Source organism: Cyprinus carpio, chromosome B15 (genome assembly GCF_018340385.1).
Source record: "Cyprinus carpio isolate SPL01 chromosome B15, ASM1834038v1, whole genome shotgun sequence".
Lineage (NCBI taxonomy): Eukaryota > Metazoa > Chordata > Actinopteri > Cypriniformes > Cyprinidae > Cyprinus > Cyprinus carpio.
The window spans coordinates 4,460,910-4,482,834 of NC_056611.1; the positions used below are offsets into that span (position 1 = coordinate 4,460,910).

At 40.3% G+C, this 21,925-nt stretch overlaps 1 protein-coding gene and 1 non-coding gene across 2 annotated transcripts; both read right to left on the reverse strand.

Annotated features, from left to right (window-relative positions):
* Positions 1-5,896: 5,896 nt before the first annotated feature.
* kpna4 (karyopherin alpha 4 (importin alpha 3)) lies at positions 5,897-18,820 on the reverse strand. The gene is made up of 17 exons (XM_042738958.1): positions 18,630-18,820; positions 16,873-16,917; positions 16,697-16,786; positions 16,553-16,582; positions 14,166-14,218; positions 13,946-14,041; positions 12,370-12,455; positions 10,859-10,945; positions 10,586-10,755; positions 10,429-10,473; positions 10,215-10,346; positions 9,960-10,088; positions 8,810-8,914; positions 7,805-7,876; positions 7,563-7,725; positions 6,550-6,644; positions 5,897-6,372 (listed from the first exon to the last, which is right to left on the reverse strand). The coding sequence occupies exons 1-17, from the start codon at positions 18,708-18,710 to the stop codon at positions 6,280-6,282; spliced, it is 1,572 nt and encodes a 523-aa protein (XP_042594892.1). The 5' UTR covers positions 18,711-18,820; the 3' UTR covers positions 5,897-6,279.
* LOC122139914 lies at positions 8,985-9,270 on the reverse strand. The gene has a single exon (XR_006156647.1).
* Positions 18,821-21,925: the final 3,105 nt, after the last annotated feature.

A 21,925-nucleotide genomic window follows, 5' to 3' on the forward strand; every position in this document is an offset into this window, starting at 1 on the left:
ATACTAGGTTGTTCAAAAAACATATTTTACATTATTACAACACCTCTCTCCCCAGAGTCTGGCATGAACGGCTGGAATAGTTCCTGCATCAAATGAAGGCCCGCCTTCTGAAATACGAGATGTGCTGTGATTGGTTAGCTGGGCCAGTGTGTGTTGTGATTGGTTAGCTGCGCCAGTCTGTGTTGTAATTGGCAGCCTTCAGTGCCTGGTCGGGAAATGTCGTGCCCCTTATCATAGCCGCCTGCTGTGAGCTTCAGTGTAAATACAGGTGCTGGTCTTATTAGAATATCATCAAAAAGTTGATTTATTTCACTAATTCCATTCAAAAAGTGAAACTTGTATATTATATTTATTCATTACACACAGACTGATATATTTCAAATGTTTATTTCTTTTAATTTTGATGTTTATAACTGAAAACTAAGGAAAATCCCAAATTCAGTATCTTAGTAAATTAGAATATTGTGAAAAGGTTCAATATTGAAGACACCTGGTGCCACACTCTAATCAGTTAATTAACTCAAAACACCTGCAAAGCCTTTAAATGGTCTCTCAGTCGAGGTCGTTAGGCTGCACAATCATGGGGAAGACTGCTGAATTGACAGTTGTCCAAAAGACGACCATTGACACCTTGCACAAGGAGGGCAAGACACAAAAAGTCATTGCAAAAGAGGCTGGCTGTTCACAGAGCTCTGTGTCCAAGCACATTAATAGAGAGGCGAAGGAAAGGAAAAGATGTGATAGAAAAAACTGTACAAGAAATAGGGATAACCACACCCTGGAGAGGATTGTGAAACAAAACCCATTCAAAAATGTGGGGGAGATTCACAAAGAGGGGACTGCAGCTGGAGTCAGTGCTTCAAGAACCACTACACAAACACGTATTCAAGACATGGGTTTCAGCTGTCGCATTCCTTGTGTCAAGCCACTCTTGAACAACAGACAGCATCAGAAGCGTCTCGCTTCAAAAAGGACTGGACTGCTGCTGAGTGGTCCAAAGTTATGTTCTCTGATGAAAGTAAATTTTGCATTTCTTTTGGAAATCAGGGTAATCAGAGTCTGGAAGAAGAGAGGAGAGGCACACAATCCTCGTTGCTTTAGGTCCAGTGTAAAGTTTCCACAGTCAGTGATGGTTTGCGGTGCCATGTCATCTGCTGGTGTTGGTCCACTGTGTTTTCAGAGGTCCAAGGTCAACGCAGCCGTATACCAGGAAGTTTTAGAGCACTTCATGCTTCCTGCTGCTGACCAACTTTATGGAGATGCAGATTTCATTTTCCAACAGGACTTGGCACCTGCACACAGTGCCAAAGCTTCCAGTACCTGGTTTAAGGACCATGGCATCCCTGTTCTTAATTGGCCAGCAAACTCGCCTGACCTTAACCCCATAGAAAATCTGCAGGCAAAAGAAGCCCCAATTAAGTATTGAGTGCTGTACATGCTCATACTTTTCATTTTTATACTTTTTAGTTGGCCTAGATTTCTAAAAATCCTTTCTTTGTATTGGTCTTAAGTTATATTCTAATTTTCTGAGATACTGAATTTGGGATTTTCCTTAGTTGTCAGTTATACTCATCAAAATTAAAAGAAATAAACATTTGAAATATATTAGTCTGTGTAATGAATGAATATAATAAACAAGTTTCACTTTTTGAATGGAATTAGTGAAATAAATCAACTTTTTGATGATATTCTAATTATATGACCAGCACCTGTATTTGTCAAAATCAAATCAATTTGAGCGCTATTTAAACCCCGATGATTGTAACCACTCTAAGTTTGTTTGTCTTGGGGAAGCTAGCGTGTCTCCAACATAGTGATATAACACTCGTTGCCTTCTCTAGTGCAGCTGTTAAATAAAATATCTCCTTTTGAACTGGACTTTGAGCTTTGTAACTTTTCAGATCTTTTTTATGCTCAAACAGCAACATTACAGACTAACTAAAGTTGAAAAAGTGAAAAAGCATAATAGCACCCCTTTAAGATTTGATACTTGACTTTAAACATATAAACAGGGAGCAAGAGGGGGGGGATAAACAGGGAGCAAGATTGTGTCTTTTTTTAATGTGAGGGATGTGATAACAGTTTTCAAACACCTTCCCTCGAGAAACTTTTACCTTCCCTCGAGAAACTTTTGCATTCCCTCGCGAAACGTTGTGTTCCCTCATGAAACATTTGACTTCCCTCGAAAAATGTTGTGAAACTTTGGCGTTTCCTTGAGAAACATTGAGACTCGAGAAACATTGCATTCCCTCACGAAACTTTTTCCTTTCCTTGAGAAATGTTGCCTTCCCTCAATAAACGTTGCATTCTCTTGCAAAACTTTTTCCTTACCTCGAGAAACATTGCTCTCTCTCGTGAAACTTTTGCTTTCCCTCGCAAAACATTGTGAAACTTTCACGTTCCCTCGAGAAATGTTGCCTTCCCTTACAAAACTTTTGCCTTCCCTCGAGAAACGTTGTGCTCCCTCTTGAAACATTTGCCTTTCCTCAAAAAACATTGTGAAATTTTTGCGTTCCCTTGAGAAACCCCTCAAAAAACCTCACCAAACCCTCGACAAACCCCTAGAAACGTTGCATTCTCTTGCAAAACTTTTGCTTTCTCTCGTGAAACTTTTGCATTCCCTTGAGAAACGTTGCCTTCCCTCACAAAACTTTAGCTTTCCCTCGCGAAACGTTGTAAAACTTTTGCGTTCCCTCGAGAAACGTTGCATTCCCTCAAGAAACTTTTTCCTTACTTCGAGAAACATTGCATTACCTCGTGAAACTTTTGCATTCCATCGTGAAACATCTGACTTCCCTTGAGAAGGTTGTGAAACTTTTGTATTCCCTTGAGAAACATTGTGTTTCCTTGAGAAACGTTGCATCCTCTCATGAAACTTTTGCGTACCCTTGAGAAATGTTGCGAAAATTTTGCCTTCCCTCGAGAAATGTTGCATTCTCTCACAAAACTTTTGACACTATTCATAGCATCTGGGTACTTCCCGCCAAATGTTTTCTAATACTATGGCTCCTACAACTCCTAATTTTTACCCTAACTTCATATGGCAGAAATAGTAAGGTTAGTATGTGGCTTCAAATTCACCTGTGTAAGATGCATCAAAAGTTTTGAGAATCCCTATAAAGATTACTTTTTTGCTAGAACCCAGTGATGAAGCCAGTGTTGCCAACTAATTTTCAGGGGAAGTTGCTAAAGGCAGATCGATTTGTTGCTAAAAGTTGCTAAATGACATTGTGATGTCATTGCATAACCATGACAAGAAACAGCGCGATTACTCAAATCTCAACCGTACATAAAAATATTATAAACATAAAATATTTTAATTTGTAAAAGTAACAATAGCACATTTTTATAATTTTTTTGTCTATAACATTGATGTATTGAACAGTCACACATTTTATGTATTTTCATATTAACTAGTAAAACTGCACATTCTGAACAATTATAGTTTTAAGTAGTGTACTTCTTGTTAGTGTGCTACACAAAAGTCTGTAAAAATAGGACACAATGTACTGTTTGTATGAAGGAACAATACTTATTTTTTTTACTAGCATTTTACCTGTATTTGAAATTCCACATTGCATTTTGTGTTTTAAGATTACAGGGTTACTACTTAATGGATAACATCCTGGCAGAAAATAACTAGTACCTTTTCAGTTTTTCCACATATTGTTCCTTACAGTGTACCTAACTGAACAACAATTACATATAGAAGCTATATAATAACAAGCTGTATCATAAATGTGCATTTATTATTGACCAATTGGAACTAGCAACTTAATGCACATTTGATGTTTGTACTGTTAGACATCTTTCTCGAGCTCTCTCCAGGTTGAAGTGCTGCTTGGCTGGCTAGCTGTTCAATGGTTTCCTCTTTTTGGGTAATTTAGATTAAAATTTAGATAGCAATAACTATAATAATGTAAAAATAATGAAGATACTTTTTTAACATTTGAGTCACACTACAAAAGTTGCTTAAAGTTGCCAAAAACTTTAAAAATAGCTAAATTTGTTGCTCTCTCCAGGTTGAAGTGCTGCTTGGCTGGCTAGCTGTTCAATGGTTTCCTCTTTTTGGGTAATTTAGATTAAAATTTAGATAGCAATAACTATAATACTGTAAAATAATGAAGATACTTTTTTAACATTTGAGTCACACTACAAAAGTTGCTTAAAGTTGCCAAAAACTTTAAAAATAGCTAAATTTGTTGCTAGGTGCTTTTTGAAAGAAACGTTGCTAGGGTAGTCTGAAAAGTTGCTAAATATAGCAACAAAATTAAGTTGGCAACACTGGATGAAGCTGTCTGATTATTAATGAGAATTTTAAAATTAAGAGATTAATCAAATGCATGCTAATATTCTTAATTTTTCTAGACTTAAAAAAAAAAAGAAAAAAAAAATAGTAATCTATTTTGTAGGTTTGGCCCTCCATAAATGCATTTAAAAAAACAAAACAAAAAATCCTTGATTGAGCGATTACTTTAAAAACCACCATCAGAAGCTTCTTAAATCTTTCAGATCAGATCACCAACAGAGAGGCACCAGTGTGACACATCTGAATATTTATTTGAATAGGTACAGAGCCTGTAGTCTATGTCCAACAGGATAGGCATACCATCTATTTTTTTCTTCTTTTGAAACTACATATTTGCAAACAAGGAATGCTGTTAGGGAGGGTGGGCTGTAAATAAAACAATATAGCCATAAAGAGGTTATGCAAAACAGAGACAGCTCTACAGTCAACTAAAATTAAGAAACAAAAAGGATGGTAAACCTAAACAGGGCTTTCATACCGTTACCTGTACGTGCTTTAGGATGAAAACACAGCACAGTCCGCCAGAGACACGCTCAACACTGAACACGGATATCTACAAATAAAGATGGACTCTGTATTTGCACTACAAGCAGGAGTTTGAGTTTTGTCCATCTTGCTAATGTTCACACACCTCCAACGCTGCAATGTGCAAAACGGTGGAGAATTGCTTGTCCGTCAGGAACGGTGAGGGGCATAAATGGGCAGAAAAAAAAAAAGTCACAAACGTTACAGTAGGTATTTAAAAAAAAAACAAAAAAAAAACAAAAAAAAAAAAACAGTTTAACACTAACAAAACTAAAACCCACTAAAAGGAACAATGCCACATTATAGCACACTAAAAATATATCTCAAAAACCCCACAAAAAAAAAAACACCTCCCCACATGATCACGAACGGCTCAAAGCCATGGGATTTATTCCCAAGAACAGAAAAGGGGAAAACTCATCATGAAAGCAGAGCAGTAAAAGTACAACAGCCCATATCTGTGCAAAGGTACAACAGTGCACAATGTGTATTACATGTATTTACACCAGCACTGAAAAATAAAAGCTGAAACGGGGGAAGACCAAAAGCAAAAGGGAGAAGAAAAAAACCACACTGGGACAAAACGCACGTCCTCAACGACCTTCTTGACGCAACACCCAAAGCTCCGTCCAGTGTCATCAACACTAAATAACAGTTAAAGGAAAAGGGAGAATTAAAGTCATGACATTGTCTTCTTTAGATCACTGATGTCCAGTCGCTCCACCGAAGGTGATTTATTTTAATTATAAATTTAGCCTCCTCTTCCAGGCTATTCCACAATTTCCCGTTGAATTGGTCACCTTCCACACGATCTCGACTCGCTGCGTTCGTTACATTCAGTCTTGCGTTTCTTCAGTCAGTCAAGCACACACACACACACACACACACACACACAAGGCACGTCCATTCAGTTGCGCACACGCAGCACAAAGACTGCGGCGTGAAGGGAGAGGGCTCTGGCCTGCTGGGTTCGTTCAGATGAACGCGGCCCCTCAGCTCAGGGGCCACACACACACACACACCTCAGAAGTGTGTTTGCGTCTCTTTTTTTGTTGGCGTTGGTGGTGAGGTTCTCCTTTAGCGTTCTTACCTCAGATTATTCACATGAGACGTCTTGGTTATTCCCATTGGTTCAGTTTGGTTTTGTTGAAAAGACACGCGTTCGGTTTAGATGGTCGTGTTTTGAAACGTAGTAGTCAGCCACTCACTCTCACTCGCATCCACTCAAAGCCGTCTCAAACGCCGCCTGGACGCTTCCTCCAGAAGGAGCTCCACTCAATTTCTCTCGGATCAGATGCAGCTGGATCCCATCAGCCAAGCACAACGGATCTAATAATTCTCACACTCTCTCGCGCTCTCTTTCTCTCGCTCGCTTTCTCTCTAATTATTTTTAATGTTGAACAGAGTGCTGCATCACAAACAAAACTCCAGGTTTCCCGTCGCGTCTAGAACTGGAACCCTTCTGCTGGCACGTTGGTAGAAGAGTTGAAGCCGTACGTTCCTCCTTGGATCGCTTCGGGAACCAGGTTCTCGTCAATCTGAAAGAAAGGGAAGGAAAGCGCCAGCGGACGTAAGAATGAGAATCAAGAGCTGCATTTGTCTTCAAGAACAAATCTCTGAAGTCTAAAACAAAAGATATAAAAAAAAAAAAATCATAAAAAGATAAATACTCATCCACTTATTCATATGCAACATAAAAAACATACTAAACTTACATCATCAGATGAGAAGAACTGATCGATTATTTCATAAGCCAGTTTGTAGATGTCCTCATTCTCGTGGTTCTGCAGTTGCTCGATTTTCTCCAAACCTGATCAAACAAATGATCAAAAATCATCCTCAAAAACAAGACTTTAGAAGTTAATGTTTAAGTATTATTCTTGTTTTTTTATTCCCATGGTATCGACTTGGTATCGAGTATCGTGTACTTCTAGTGGTATCGATACAGACTACTAGATTTTTGGTATCGTGGCATCCCTAGTTGGGTATTGTTTTTTTTTTCCAAAAAAAAAAAAAAAAAAAAAAAAAAAAAAAGGAAAACAAAAACAAAATCTATTTGACCGATCTTGACCGATTCATAGTTCTCAAAAGATATTCTCAATATTGTAGCATTTCTTTAAAATTGATGCACAAGTTTAAAAAAGGTCACTAAACATCTGTAGTTTAAAAGAATATATTTCACCAATGAAATCGAATTCAATAACAATGCCATCATTAAAAACCAGATTTCCTTGACAATAAGAAATCTAACTTATTTATTTTAACCAATAATTTAGTAATGTACCAAGTGAGAGGGTTTTCTGTTCAGTTAACAGCATTAATTAAAAAATGTTTAATTTCTCTCTCTCTAAATATGTACACTGAATTTCTTCAATCATTTAGTCCTCTTTAACTTCACCACGTTCAGCAATTGACCTTCAGAACTGCCTCCATACGTTCAACAACTGATGGATCATACAAAGCCGTCTCAATTTTATGTAATTTTTTTTCAAAAATGTGTTTCACTTTCGTGTCACAACACATAACATTGTGACTAAAAAAAAAACCTGACATGTACCTGATATTTTCACACGGAGAGGACGGAAGCAGACATCTAGTGAGTTTAAAGCGTGGTATGTAGTTCTCAAGTCAAGTTCGATTACGGTTCATCACTGCATTTTGTGTGTGTCCCCTATCAAACACACTTGATTGGCTGGTGTCCTCCAACACAATCACACTCTCCGCTCACCTCCACACTCCTCGATCAGGTTGGCGATAGTCTCGGCTTCTTCGTCAGCCATCTTGAGGATATTACTGAGCCCGTCCAGAACCACCTGCACCACCTGAGCGTCTTTGACGGTCAGCAGGTTACAGAAGGGAGGAACCACCTGCTGCTGGATCAGGTACGCCACCTACAGGACGAGAACACAACAGCTGAACACTGCCTCTCTTTTTCATGCATTAGCATGTGGACATGAGTGATTAACACACCTGCTCCTTTCTGCCGCTGATGGTCAGGTTGCTGATGGCCCACGCCGCTTCTTTCTGAGTGCCAAAATCTCCCTGAGAGACACACATTTAAGTGTTAATACCAGTGATTATTCTCTAGCACAGCAACACTAAACTGCTACTGGTATACACACGACCAGCCAAATGTTTTTGAACAGTAAGATTTTAAAGAAGTCTCTTCTGCTCACCAAGCCTGCATTTATTTGATCCAAAATACAGCAAAAGCAGTAATAATGTGAAATATATTTACTATTTAAAATAACTGTTTTCTATGTGAGTTTATGTTAAAGTGTAATTTATTTCTGTGATGTGCAGCTGTATTTTCAGCATCATTACTGCAGTCTTCAGTGTCACATGATCTTCAGAAATCATTCTGATTCGCAAGAAACATTTTATTATTATTAATAATAAAATATTAATATCTAAAACCATTCAGTAATTTTTTTTTCAGGATTCTTTGACGAATAAAAAGATCAGCATCTATCTGAAAAAGCTTGTGCAGAATAATACACTATAACCAATCAAAAGCTAGGAGTCAGTATTTTTACAGAAATGATTATAAAGACATTTGTTACAACAGATTTCTAATTCAAATAAATGCTGTTCTGTAAATAATTCTACTCGGCTGTTTTCAACAAAAAAAATGTTTCTTGAGCAGCATATCAGAATGATTTCTGAAGGATCATGTGACTCTGAAGACTTTGAAATTGCAGGAATAAAATCACATTTTATATTATGTGCAAATAGAAAACAGTTATTTTGAATAGTAAAAATATTTTCACAATATTACTACATTTGCTTAACTTTGGATCAAATGAATGCAGGCTTGATGAACAGAAGAGACTTCTTTAAAAACATTAAAAATCTCACCGTTCAATAACTTTTGACTGGTGTACACGCGATGCACTATAATTCGCCCCCCGTGAGCTCTGGATGCCACTGTTATTAAATACTATGAAGTCAAAGAAGAGAGCTCCAGTCACCAACCTTATCCAGCAGCAGAATAATCATGGGCACTAGATTGGCATCAATGACGGCCTGAACCTGCTGCTGGTTTCCTGCCGTGATGTTGGACAGGAACCACACAGCCTCCTGCAAGAGCATTCAGACGCATTACTTCAGCATCAGAGCTGACGGCGTTGTGTGAGAGAGAGTCGGGCGGTCGGATCAGATCGCAGGGTGTTTGTGACGGATCACGTGCCCTGCTGAGACTGTGGCGCCGGTGGCCGAGGAGTGAGGATGATACCGAGGCTCTAATCATCAGCCAGACCGCAGAGAAGCCTCGGTGTGAGCGGCCGCCTCAGATGCACTCCTGTATCAGCACTGATCTCTGACACCCCCACCCATCAGCGCCACACACACACACACACACACACACACACACACACATTTAAACATGTTCAGCATTCACTCACGCCAGCGCCACACCTCAGCTGTCATCATATCCAACACCAGCACATCACTTATGCCTTGATACACTTTTGGGAACATCTAGAGATCCACGTTTCACCCCAAAATAAATACAAGGAATATTTCACATAGACAGTGGTACGGACCCTAAAAACAAGCTTTAGCATGTTCAAAATAAAATAAATGCCCCAAACTCCTAAGGCTGAAACCAGAATTCATTAAAATCTCTGAATTGTGGTAAAAATTCACTTAAAGGTGCATTGGGTGAGGTTGTGAATTGCACATAAAGCTGCTACGCATCTGAGACTGCATAGAGTAGCCAGCAGTAAACTAAGGATTCATATTTACTTAATTATTCAGTGACCTGATGTTATTGTGAATATTATTGTTACAGTGTTTTATGCACAAGAACAACAAAGATGAAACGCTCTCTGTAGAGTAGTTTGTCTGTTTATGGCTACTGTAGAAACGAAGCAGCACAAGACTTCCACTAAAGGCACCTGCGCTGTATGCAGACAGAAACTGCTCATTCTAAGGTAATAAAAACATAAGTTCATTATGTAAGGTCTTTTTAAACTTAATTGCATACATTGCATTTCTGTCAATAAATCCTCGTAAATATTACACACCGCATCTTTAAATGTCCTCGAGGCAAAGCGGTTTGTTAGAGACCGAGGGGTGAAATGTGACCCGGGGATGCTGTGAGATTCACATGTGCACTTGTTACCTTGTTGATCTTCTCTTTGGGGTGTGTGAGGAGAGCTGGGAAGTGACCCAGAGCGTCACAGTTGAGCACCACCTGAGTCTGTTCATCCGTGCCCGTCACAATATTCCCCACCGCTCGCAGCGCCGCCGTCTACACTCATTACAAAACACACAAACCATTACAGAGGCTGCTCATCATGGAAAACATTTAACTGAGTGCAGAACAAGTTTGGAGCACGTCTCTGAAGTGACATCGATACAACATGCTCCTCCGTACCTGGACTTTGACCTCCTGGTGGCTCAGCAGGGGCACGAGGTACGGTACAATCCCCGAATCGATGACCATCTGGATCTGCTCATTGCCAGCGTCAGTGAGATAAGACAGCGCCCAGACCGTGTCCACCAGGATCTGCACAGAACACAGTTAAACCCTTCACACATCTGAAACCGGAGCGGTGCATTTACACACGGAGAGCAAGAGCAGCACTTACATTGACATCAGTGTGGTGGATGAGCACGCACAGCGCCGGAAGAATCTGTGTGAAGACGGACACGAGATCAGCATCATGAACAAACAGAGCTTGTTTAGCATGAACCTCTAGCAGCTGATGAGGGAGAGACAGTCGGCCACACGGAGCACACTCATACCTCCTGGATGGTCTCCATGGGCGGCGGCGGGTCCTTGTGGCGGCACAGGTTGACCATGACCCAAGTGACGTTGCGGAGGAAGGTGATGGGTATGGAGGGGCTGATGAAGGACAGGAGCGGCTTAACCACTCCCAGACTGATGACGTAATCTCTGCACTGAGGACCATCACCTGTAACAGCACAGAGATCATTCCTCTGACAGCACTCCCATCCATCAGCCTCTGATCATGAGACCGGAGAAACATGAGCAATCCTGCAGAGTTAATCACTTACCGATGATGTTCCCTAAAGCCCAAACCGCCTGCTCACACACGTTCTGATGAGGAGAATGCAGCAGACGCAGGAACAGAGGAACCGCATCTACACAGACACAGATGAAGAATGAGACGTACGGCACACAGTTACACTCTCACTGATAATTAACTCCAATGTTTCTGGTTTGGTCAACTGTAGTTATCATTTACAGATTGTTACTTGGAATACACAAAAACTAAATTCGATACTGTATAAGATTTACATTCGAACAGAGCGTAAATCTAGGCTACTTTGTAAGTTCAGACCGCCGCTCATTCACATACAACAAGAGCAAAGCTGAGGATTTCATCCACTGACATATAAGGTTTACATTCGAACTGAAAGTGTAAATCCAGGCTACGCACTGCTGGTTTCAGAGCAAAGCTGAGGATTTCATTCACTGACACGCTTCACTCTGCAGTGTTAACACTGGCAGCACACTCTCATCTGCTGGCAACAAGCCAAAATAAAAGCTTGCCATTTTAGGTTTGAAAATGCTGAGAATTTAAATTAGAATTCATATTTAAATTCAGAATTATAAAAATTTAAAAATTAGCCTGTATTTCTTTAATGTACTATAAAATAGTTATTTTTATACAATACTCGTTTTTATTTTAAAATACAAGTATCACACTTTATTAAAAGAAATAAGTCTAACTAAAGTGCAATAATACTAATACATGTTTTTTTTTAGTGTGTGTGCAGTGTGAACACCAAACCGAATCGTCAGGTGCCCTCATGAGAACCATACTGAAACACTTACGTGCACCTCTGTGCATGATACTAAAAACAGAGGCACAGTTTGGCCAAAAACATTGTACTGCAAATGTGACACTACTATATGAATCGTGATATGATAAATATTAAATCCCCTATGAAAACATCCAATTCAAAACTACATTGAGTGATCAAACTTAGTATTAATTAAAAAAAATTGAAACTGGTCTGTGCACAAAAAAAGATAGATTTGAATGTACTTAAACAAAAACCAAGTTTAGTTAAGTTTAGTTCACTAATCTTGTGAAATGCAGAAATGTTCGGTCCACAGAAGTGGTGGGAATAACGTGAATGTGAAAGTGAAGCTAGTGCACGTGATACGTGTCCTAAACTCACAGCACAGATTGTGTGGAGCTGCATTTACATCAGAGACACTCACAACAGTATTATGGAGTAAGAACAACTTGCAACTTGAAACAAGCTTCTACCTAAATATTTAGTCTCATATTTAAATATTCTAGTCCCAAACTGCATTTAAAAATAAATAAATAAAAACCGGTAATCGCCAGGTTGATTTGTTTTTTTTAGTGACTAGTCAACCATCACTCATCACCGTCTCAGTTTCTGCTATTAGGAATGTGCAGAACTTTAATCAGAGCGAAAGCAGCACTGAAAACTTCTGTCCTGCACAACAGATGCTCAAACACTCGTGTCCTATAATGCACGAAGGAGGATTAGTACAGTACTGAACAAACGTAGAGAGGTGTACGTACTCGACTGCACCACGGCCTGAGTCTGCTCAGATGTGCCCGATGCGATGTTGGTCAAAGCCCAGGCCGCCTCAAACTGCAGAGAAGGGCTACAGAACAGAAGACAAAAGACTGCCATGAGAGAAAAATATATGTGGAACAAACAAAACACAGTGATACGTAGGGATATGCCTGTATTGAATTTTCATGATGTGATTAATTGCTAACGCTTTTATCACGGAATACTCTACAAACAATACATCTACACTGTGTCTCTCCATATCACCGTACACCAGAATAACAGGTTTAATAACTACTTTCTTATAACAAAAATTACTGAACGTTTAAATACAATAAAGCAAAGCACAAAAAATGTATAAAGTTAAAAATTTTACACAGATTTAAGTGCAGAAGAATTATAAAGACCAATAGGTACCACTTTACAATAAGACCTCAGTTAACTGTAGTTAATGCATTAACATTCACAATGAGCAATAGCTACACTTGCTACAGAAGTTATTAAACTTTTTAAAAAAAAATACAAGTCTTAATGAATGTTTAGAAGAGTTTTTCATTGGCAGTTTGTGTTAACTAATGAAGCCCTGATGTAAAGTGTGAATGAACAATAAAGAATCAGAACACTTCCAAACAATATCTAGGGCATGTTTAGTCCAGATTAAAATATGAAATTGGTAAAAATAACGATATGAGTCAGACATATAACAGATCTATTAAAGGGATACTCCATCCCAAAAAAACATGAAAAAATGTTGTCATTAATCACTTACCCCCCCATGTCGTTCCAAACCCGTAAAAGCTCCGTTCGTCTTCGGAACACAATTTAAGATATTTTGGATGAAAACCTGGAGGCTTGAGACTGTCATCAGACGTGCAATCTGGGTTATAAGAAGCGACGGGAACACTTTCTGTAAGCGAAGTAAACAAAAATAACGACTTTATTCCTTTGTCAACAGTCTCGTCTGTGTCTCTTCATATCACTGTATGCTGTGTGTGCTCTTCTGTATCATCCGCTCCACAAGGATGTGCTGTTTCTACGTGTATTTAACTTTGATTTGAAATAAAACAGCGCATCCTTGTGGAGCGGATGATACAGAAGAGCATACGGTGATATGGAGAGACACAGAGGAGACTGTTGACAAAGGAATTATTGAATTAAGTCGTTATTTTTGTTTTCTTTGCTTACAAAAAGTGTTCCCGTCGCTTCTTATAACCCAGATTGCACGTCCCTTTAAAGTCTCAAACCTCCCGGTTTCTATCCAAAATATCTTAAACTGTGTTCCGAAGACGAACGAAGCTTTTACAGGTTTTGAACGACATGGGGGTAAATGATTAATGACAAAAATTTTCATTCTGGGGTGGAGTATCCCTTTAAGTCTAAATATTTAAGTATTTGGCGCGGTGATGAACACCACAGCAAACACACAAATCTGCATTCAAAATTCTGAATAATTTGTAGTAAATAATTATTCGCTGTATTTTGAAGTGCCCACAATAACAATATCGTGCATGTTCATTATCGTGATATACCGCATTACTGAATAGCAGCACATGTCTAGTCACATGATGTCACATGTCTTACTTGTCGTCTCTATCCAGACAGTGCACCAGGATGGGCAGAATCCCAGACTTGATCAGGTCATCTATGGGAGGGTTACGGTCACTCGACAGCAGCTTCCTGCAAGACGGGGTCAACAACACTCAATAGGATGCGTCACACAGCAACAAGTCCCATACTACAGAAACACACGAGCAGGAAACTCACAGAACATTACCAAACATCATGATGAGCCGTTACTCACCTGGCGGCCTGAACGGCGCTGAGCTGGATGCCCTGGTTATCACTGGTCGCATTCTGAAAAACATTCACAACCACCTCATTATTACACAGACTAACACTCATGTTCTGTACAAGCCAATTCATCAACACAGACAGAAACCGCTAGCGTGAATCTCATGAAACACCCATGTCAACGAGTCTTTGGAGAAGGTGTAAGAACCCTGTAAACGCCCGAGTCACACTCAAGCACTTTTCAAGCTTCTCCAGCACTTCACAACTGCAGTGGATTACAGGTTTACACGTGTTCTTTACTTCATCTCAGAAGTTATTTAGCTATTAAAAACCAGATTGCATTTCACATTGACATTTTCAAGCCAACACTCACTGAAGCGGTATGTTTTATCTCCCACTCTGTTTAATCACAGAGCACAGGTCAATAAAGACGGTCAGATAACACTACAGTACACACACACACACAGACTCGAGCGGAGCGGTTTCATTTTATGCAAAAGGTGAATGTAATTACGCTTATTTTATCTAAAAAGTGAACTATTCAAGTAATACCGCGAATTATTCTGAAACCAATGAAATTGCAATTTCAAGCACTTTTTTTAAACCTTGAAAACTGCATTAAAATGTAAGCGTTTTCAAGAAATTCACACCCCTGTACGAACCCTGCATTCAGTCAATGGAGAGGATCTGAGCAATGGAGAAAGCTGTGAGCTTCTCACTTAGGGCCTATTCACACTTAATGCATTTTGTTAAAACACTTGGCCACATTATCAGAGGCATCATCAAATCTCCTGCTTTATGCAAACTCAGAGCTCATGTCACTAAAAACAGCAGATATGCGCTGCATGTTTATGTCAGCTGATTCCAAGATCAAACTCAATAACAGTTAAAGCAGTAGTTCACTTCCAGAACAAATTTACAGATATATACTCGTCCCCTCGTCATCCAAGATGTTCATGTCTGTCTTTCTTCAGTCGTAAAGAAATAGTTTTTTGAGGAAAGCACTTCAGGATTTCTCTCCATATAATGGACTTCTATGGTGCACCAGAGTCTGAACTTCCAAAATACAGTTTTAATGCAGCTTCAAAGGGCTCTAAACAATCCCAGCCGAGGAAGAAGGGTCTCATCTAGTGAAACGTATGAAAAAAAAAATCAATTTATATGCTTTTTAACCTCAAAGGCTCGTCTTGTCTAGCTCTGTGTGAACTCGGTGTATTCCGGTTCATGACAGCTAGGGTACGTCGAAAAACTCCCATCTCATTTTCTCCAACTTCAGTGTCTCCAACAAGTGGTCTGTGAGATCAGACTGCAATCAAGCTCGAACGCAAAAGCATTATCAGCTAGTCTTTTCACGTTGGACAGCGATCCAATCAAAGAAAACAGTGGCCATGTGTGTACACAGGCCCTTAGATCAGAAATATCCAATCCTGCTCCTGAAGGGCCGATTCAACACACAGATGATCAAGATCTTCAGAAGACCACGGCTCAGACACAACTGTGCTGGTGCATACTTTACAAGTTCAGTCGCTTTCTCTTCACTTGAGCTGCTTGACTGAGTGGATTAAAGTTCACACTTTCTTCTGCTGGATTTAGTTTTCAGTATAAAGATGATGATGCTGCTGTTAACGTTTGAGCCTGTCAGCTGGATATACAGAGACTTTAACATTTCACACACATCACAAAGATCACCACCCACACCAAGTGAGGCTGAAGGGTCACATCAGAACTCAAAACATTCAGAGTAAACTGGGCATTTTGAGTGAGAGATATATCTATCTATCTATCTCACTCAAAATGATATATAAAAATGAAGACTGGAGTAATGATGCTGAAAATTAAATGTTGCATTTTTTTAACATTCACACAGAGCACAGCTATTTTAAATTGCAATCATTTTTCACAATATTACTGCTTTCACTGTATTGATCAGTGCACAGAAGAGACACAGTTGCAACTTTCAAAACACGGTTGAGACGATGCTGCTGTGTCTCAAGAGAGCAGAGATGTGTTAGCACCACAGAAGTATTACTCTCTTCAAAGAAAATCAACCTATACAATTATTTTTCACTACGACTTAAAAATACTTAAATAAATAAATAAATAAATAAATAAATAAATAAATATATATATATATATATATATATATATATATATATATATATATATATATATATATATATATATATATATATATAAATATATATATATATATATAGACACATAATAAATAATGATTCTAAAACTTTTATCACCGTCATTATGTAATTTTTTGTTATTTGATTACAGGCGGAGAAAAAAAAAGCTGAACATGTTTTCATGAGATTCACTTATTAAAAGGATTTTCTACTTTTAAAAATCATTAATTGCATCCTACTTTTAATTAAACACACAACTCACCTGCACGATTGCTTCAAGAGAAGTGTTTTGCTATTGTAAAAAAAAAAAAAAAAAAAAAAAAAATAATTATTAGAGTAATAACAAACTCTTAAGCACTTCATAAACATTAGATGCAATAATCCGAATAAAAAGACTAGTTCTTACACTTCTGAAGTCTCCGTCTGCGTCAGAATCGTCACAGATATCCTCATGCGGCACATTCCTCCTCTTCAGCAGGTGCTCGTCTCTCTTATTCTGCAGGAATACACCAGGGTTTTAGGAAAGCAGCGTTACGTGATCTCCTACAAAGCTCATTCTTAACCCGTGTGAACGGATCTTACCTTTCTGAGTTCAACCACCACTTCAGTCCGCTGTCTTCTCATCGTCTGTGCGGGAGAAACCAGAACGATCATTAATAACGCTAATCACTGAACCTCTCACATCAACTCTCCCACATCTGACTCTGGGTCTACAGGAGACCCTCCCAGCCTACACCAACACACGAACAAATGAAGACCATTAAACTTCAGCATCAAGCCAGTGTTTCCAGCACTTACTTCTTATTATGAGACCCAATGCATTCCTTTAACCCCTTAACTGTCACCGTCAGGACGCTTGCCGCTATTTTTTGTTGTTGTCCTTTTTCTCTATAAAATCTTTTAGTAATCATCATAAATTATATATCATTTGAAAGCTTCGAAGCCCAAGATTCATCCTGTGAAAACCATTTTGAAATTGGACTTGCGTTACCATGGAAATTGTACTTTAATATCTTATGGCGGTCTCCTCCCCCTTAGTGGGCAGAGTCAAGTGTCATATTACAAAATGCATTACAAAATGGTCTTTTAGAATCAAAACTTTTTATAATCTTGTCAACAAACATATCATTGGAAAGCTCTGAGTCTCAGGATTCCATATTTAGTGGTTATTTTGAGTATTGAAGTAAAATTGACAGAAATATAGGGAAAAATTAATTAAACAGAATTCAAAGGAGTTTTGATGGCTCCCGGTGGCTGTTTGTGGTATGACGCCCTAAATACAATCTCACAGGAACCTCCATTTTTTTCATCAACTTCAAATTTGGAACATAACTTATTTAGACACAAGGCTTTAATTTTATACCAATTTTAGAGTAAAACCTGTTATGTAAAATATTTATAATAAATAAAATAAAATGAATATAGCACATTTTATTTACAGTACATTTAAACTTCTTTAAACTTCGCCAAAATCTGCTAATTGTCTTCTTTTAAAAGAGACCAACCTTAGGTCTATATTCCAAAGTGTTCATAAAATACTACAATTTAAGTTTGGATAGTGCACTTTAATGGCTATTTTAATAAATGGGGGGTGACAGTTAAGGGGTTAAAATGAAGATGCGAGATGTTATGCACACATTATATAATACTTAAATACAGCTGTAAGCCTTCTGGTGAACACCTGGATAACGCAAGACTGTTAAAACACACATAATTAGCATCATTCTGCTTAACCTGAATCCATCAGAGAGTCGAGCAACACTCTTAATGATGGACTTACACACACACACACGTTTAGACGAGAGTCGCAGTGTGTTGGTGTGTCTAAGGCGCTGTTTTGTGTAAATGTGAGGCAGCTGAAGTGATCTCGCAGCGAGCACAGGAGACATATATTGAGCTAAGAGCCACATAAGCGCGAACACGATAAGAACCGCGTCTGGAGGATGTTGTTGTACCGCAGGCCAGCACTGGGCTCATGCTAACACTCACACGAAGGCCACCGCGAGGACTGCGACGCGAAAACCACACAAACTGAGTCCAGAATCACAAATCACGACCGATCCGAGCGTTTCCCGGCGCTCACGCTGATGACTGTTAGTAAAAACACACTTTAATGAGGAGCTGCGACGTGCGCTAGCTCGATGCTAACGGCTCACACGGCCAGCTAGCCGCGCGGCTAACACCTCCCCAGCACACATCTGACTGATTTATCCGATCTATTCTCGTTTAAACGCTTATATCCGAAAAGAGTGGCGTGATATGAGCGCTCGAGAGAGTTTAATCTCACGGTTATTCGCGAAGCGGCTGTAAATCTGCTCGACGTCACAGCGCGGCTTTACCTCCAGATCGCGCCCTTTATTCTTGAAGTTCTTCAGCCGCTGCTTGTCCAGCTTCTCGCTGTCGCTCATGTTGGCGCTCATGTCTCTGTGTGGATACTGTGTGTGATTGAGATGTGCTGTAGTTCTCCGGAGCTGAATGTGTTCGCTCGGCTCTTGTAGATACCGGAATGTGTTATGCTAATGAGGCGCGGTGTATGCTGGGATTGCCGGTGGAGCGGCACCGCCTCGCAGGGGAGTGCGCCACATTATATCATATTTGACGAAAGGGCTGAAACTTGCTGAAATGCTATTTAAACTGATTTATTATTATTATTAGAAGACTAATTTTATTATCTAATGTCTCCAGCAGGTGGCGCTCTGTGCTTACGTGAAAGCAAAACTGTGATCTATCTATCTATCTATCTATCTATCTATCTATCTATCTATCTATCTATCTATCTATCTATCTATCTATCTATCTATCTATCCAAGTCAAGTCAAGTCTGCTTTATTGTCAGTTCTTCCACATGTACAGTACATACATACAGAGAATCGAAATTGTGTTACTCTCAGACCCTCGGTGCATACAGATAACACTAACAGTAGAGCCTAAAAATACAGATCAAATATAAAATATAAGATACAACTATACAATAAGGAAATGTAAAAAAGACATATAATAAAAAATTGAAATAAAGTTAAATAAAGCAGCACAAGGCACATGGCAGATAGAGTGCAAACCAGTGAACAAACAAAAAAAAAATTAGTGCAAAAAAAAGCTTATTCAGCCTGATTAAAGTGACAAAAGGGCTCAAGAGCAGTTATTTTATTTAAACTGACTGATGAGGTGGTAGAATGAAGTCAGATCCATGGTGAATGAGGTAGTGAGCAGACCAATGCTGCACAAAGTGACTGGTGCATGTCATCGTATGTTAGAGGGAGGGGGTGGAAGGACATGGGGATGTGGGATCTGGGGGGGGTTCATAGTTCAGTGGTGCCTGGGGCAGAAGAGGGGGGGGGGATTCGGGAGCGAGTTCAGCTTCCTGACAGCCTGATGGATGAAGCTGTCCTTCAGTCTGCTGGTCCTGGCCTGGAGACTCTGCAGTCTCCTCCCTGATGGCAGCAGACTGAAGAAGCTGTGTGACGGGTGAGTGGGATCACCTGCAATGCAGAGGGCTTTGCTATGGAGACGGATTCCGTAAATTTCCTGGAGGGAGGGGAGAGAGACACCAATGATCTTCTCAGCTGCTCTCACTATGCGTTACAGAGTCTTCCGGAAGGACGCATTGCAGGCGCCATACCACACAGTGATGCAGCTGGTCAGGATGCTCTCGATGGTGCCTCTGTAGAAGGTGTACATGATGGGGGGTGGGGCTCTGGCTCTCCTCAGTTTGCAGAGGAAGTAGAGACGCTGCTGTGATTTCTTGGCCAGTGCTGCGGTGTTGTCGGTCCAGAAGAGGTCCTCTGTGATGTGCACACCCAGGAACTTGGTGCTGCTCACTCTCTCCACAGTCGCACTGTTGATGGTCAGAGGAACATGCTGAGTGTGCGCTCTCCTGAAGTCAACAACAATCTCCTTCGTCTTCTCCACATTCAGAGAGAGATTGTTGTCACTGCACCACCCGGCCAGGCGGCTCACCTCGCTCCTGTAGTTTGTCTCATCTCTGTTGCTAATGAGACCCACCACAGTCGTGTCATCCACAAACGTAATAAAGAGGTTGGAGTTGTGTGACGGTGTACAGTCGTGTGTCAGCAGAGTGAAGAGGAGGGGGCTCAGCACACATCCTTGGGGGCCCCAGTGTTCAGTGTGATGGTGCTGGATGTGTTGCTGCCGACCCGTACTGCCTGAGGTCATCCAGTCAGAAAGTCCAACAGCCAGTTGCACAGCGAAGTGTTGAGCCCCAGCTCGACCAGTTTGTAAATGAGCTGTTGAGGGATGATTGTGTTGAATGCTGAACTGAAGTCTATGAACAGCATTCTGACGTATGAGTCCTTTTTCTCTAGATGTGTGAGTGCTGAGTGGATGGCAGTTGCGATGGCGTCATCGGTCGAGCGGTTGGACCGATATGCAAACAGGAATGGGTCCAGGGAGGGGGGAGGGCACACTTGATGTGGTGCATGACTAGCTGTTCAAAGCACTTCATGAGGATGGGAGTAAGTGCAACTGGACGGTAGTCATTGAAGCAGGATGGAGACGGCTTCTTCGGGACTGGAATGATGGTGGTAGTTTTGAAGCATGTGGGAACAACAGCTTGACTAAGTGAGATGTTGAAAATGTCTGTGAAGACATCAGTGAGTTCTGCTGAACAGTCTCTCAGTACACGCCCAGGGATGTTGTCAGGTCCCGGAGCTTTGCGTGCATTGATCCTGCTGAAGGATCTCCTCACGCTGTCTGGGGTCAGCATCATCACCTGGTCACCGGGAGGAGGTGGAGTCTTCTGTGCAGTGGAGCTGTTTTGTTCCTCAAAGCGAGCGAAGAAGGCGTTCAGCTCGTTCAGCAGAGAGATGTTGCTGTCTCAGGTCCGCGGTGGGGGCTTGTAGTCCGTAATAGTCTGTATCCCCTGCCACAGGCTCCGAGTGTCTCTGCTGTCACTGAATTGATGGGTTATCCTCCTGGAGTACTGTCTCTTAGCCTCTCTGATGCCGTGGGATAGGTTGGCCCTAGATGTCCTCAGGCCCACCTCATCTCCAGCTCTGAAGGCAGCGTTCCGCGTCTTCAGGAGTCTGTAGACCTCCCCTGTCATCCACAGCTTCTGGTTGGCCCAGACAGTGAAGGTTTTTGTGACTGTTACATCATCAGTACACTTGTTGATGTAGGCAGTGACAGTCTCTGAGTACTACTGGAGGTCTGTGGTGTTATTGTAAGTGGCAGCCTGCTTAAACATATTCCAGTCAGTTGTATCAAAGCAGTCTTGAAGAGCGTCTGACCAACCTTCCGGCCACACTTGAATCTGTTTCTGAACTGGTTTGGCGACTTAAACGAATGGTCTATCTATCTATCTATCTATCTATCTATCTATCTATCTATCTATCTATCTATCTATCTATCTATCTATCTATCTATCTATCTATCTATCTATCTATCCCATCCCCCCATATGTGACCCTGGACCACAAAACATCCATCTATCTATCTATTTCTATCCATCTATCTATCTATCTATCTATCTATCTATCTATCTATCTATCTATCTATCTATCTATCTATCTATCATCCATCTCTCTATCTATCTATCTATCTATCCATCCATCCATCCATCCATCTATTGTTCTATCCATCTATCTATCTATCTATCTATCTATCTATCTCTATCTATC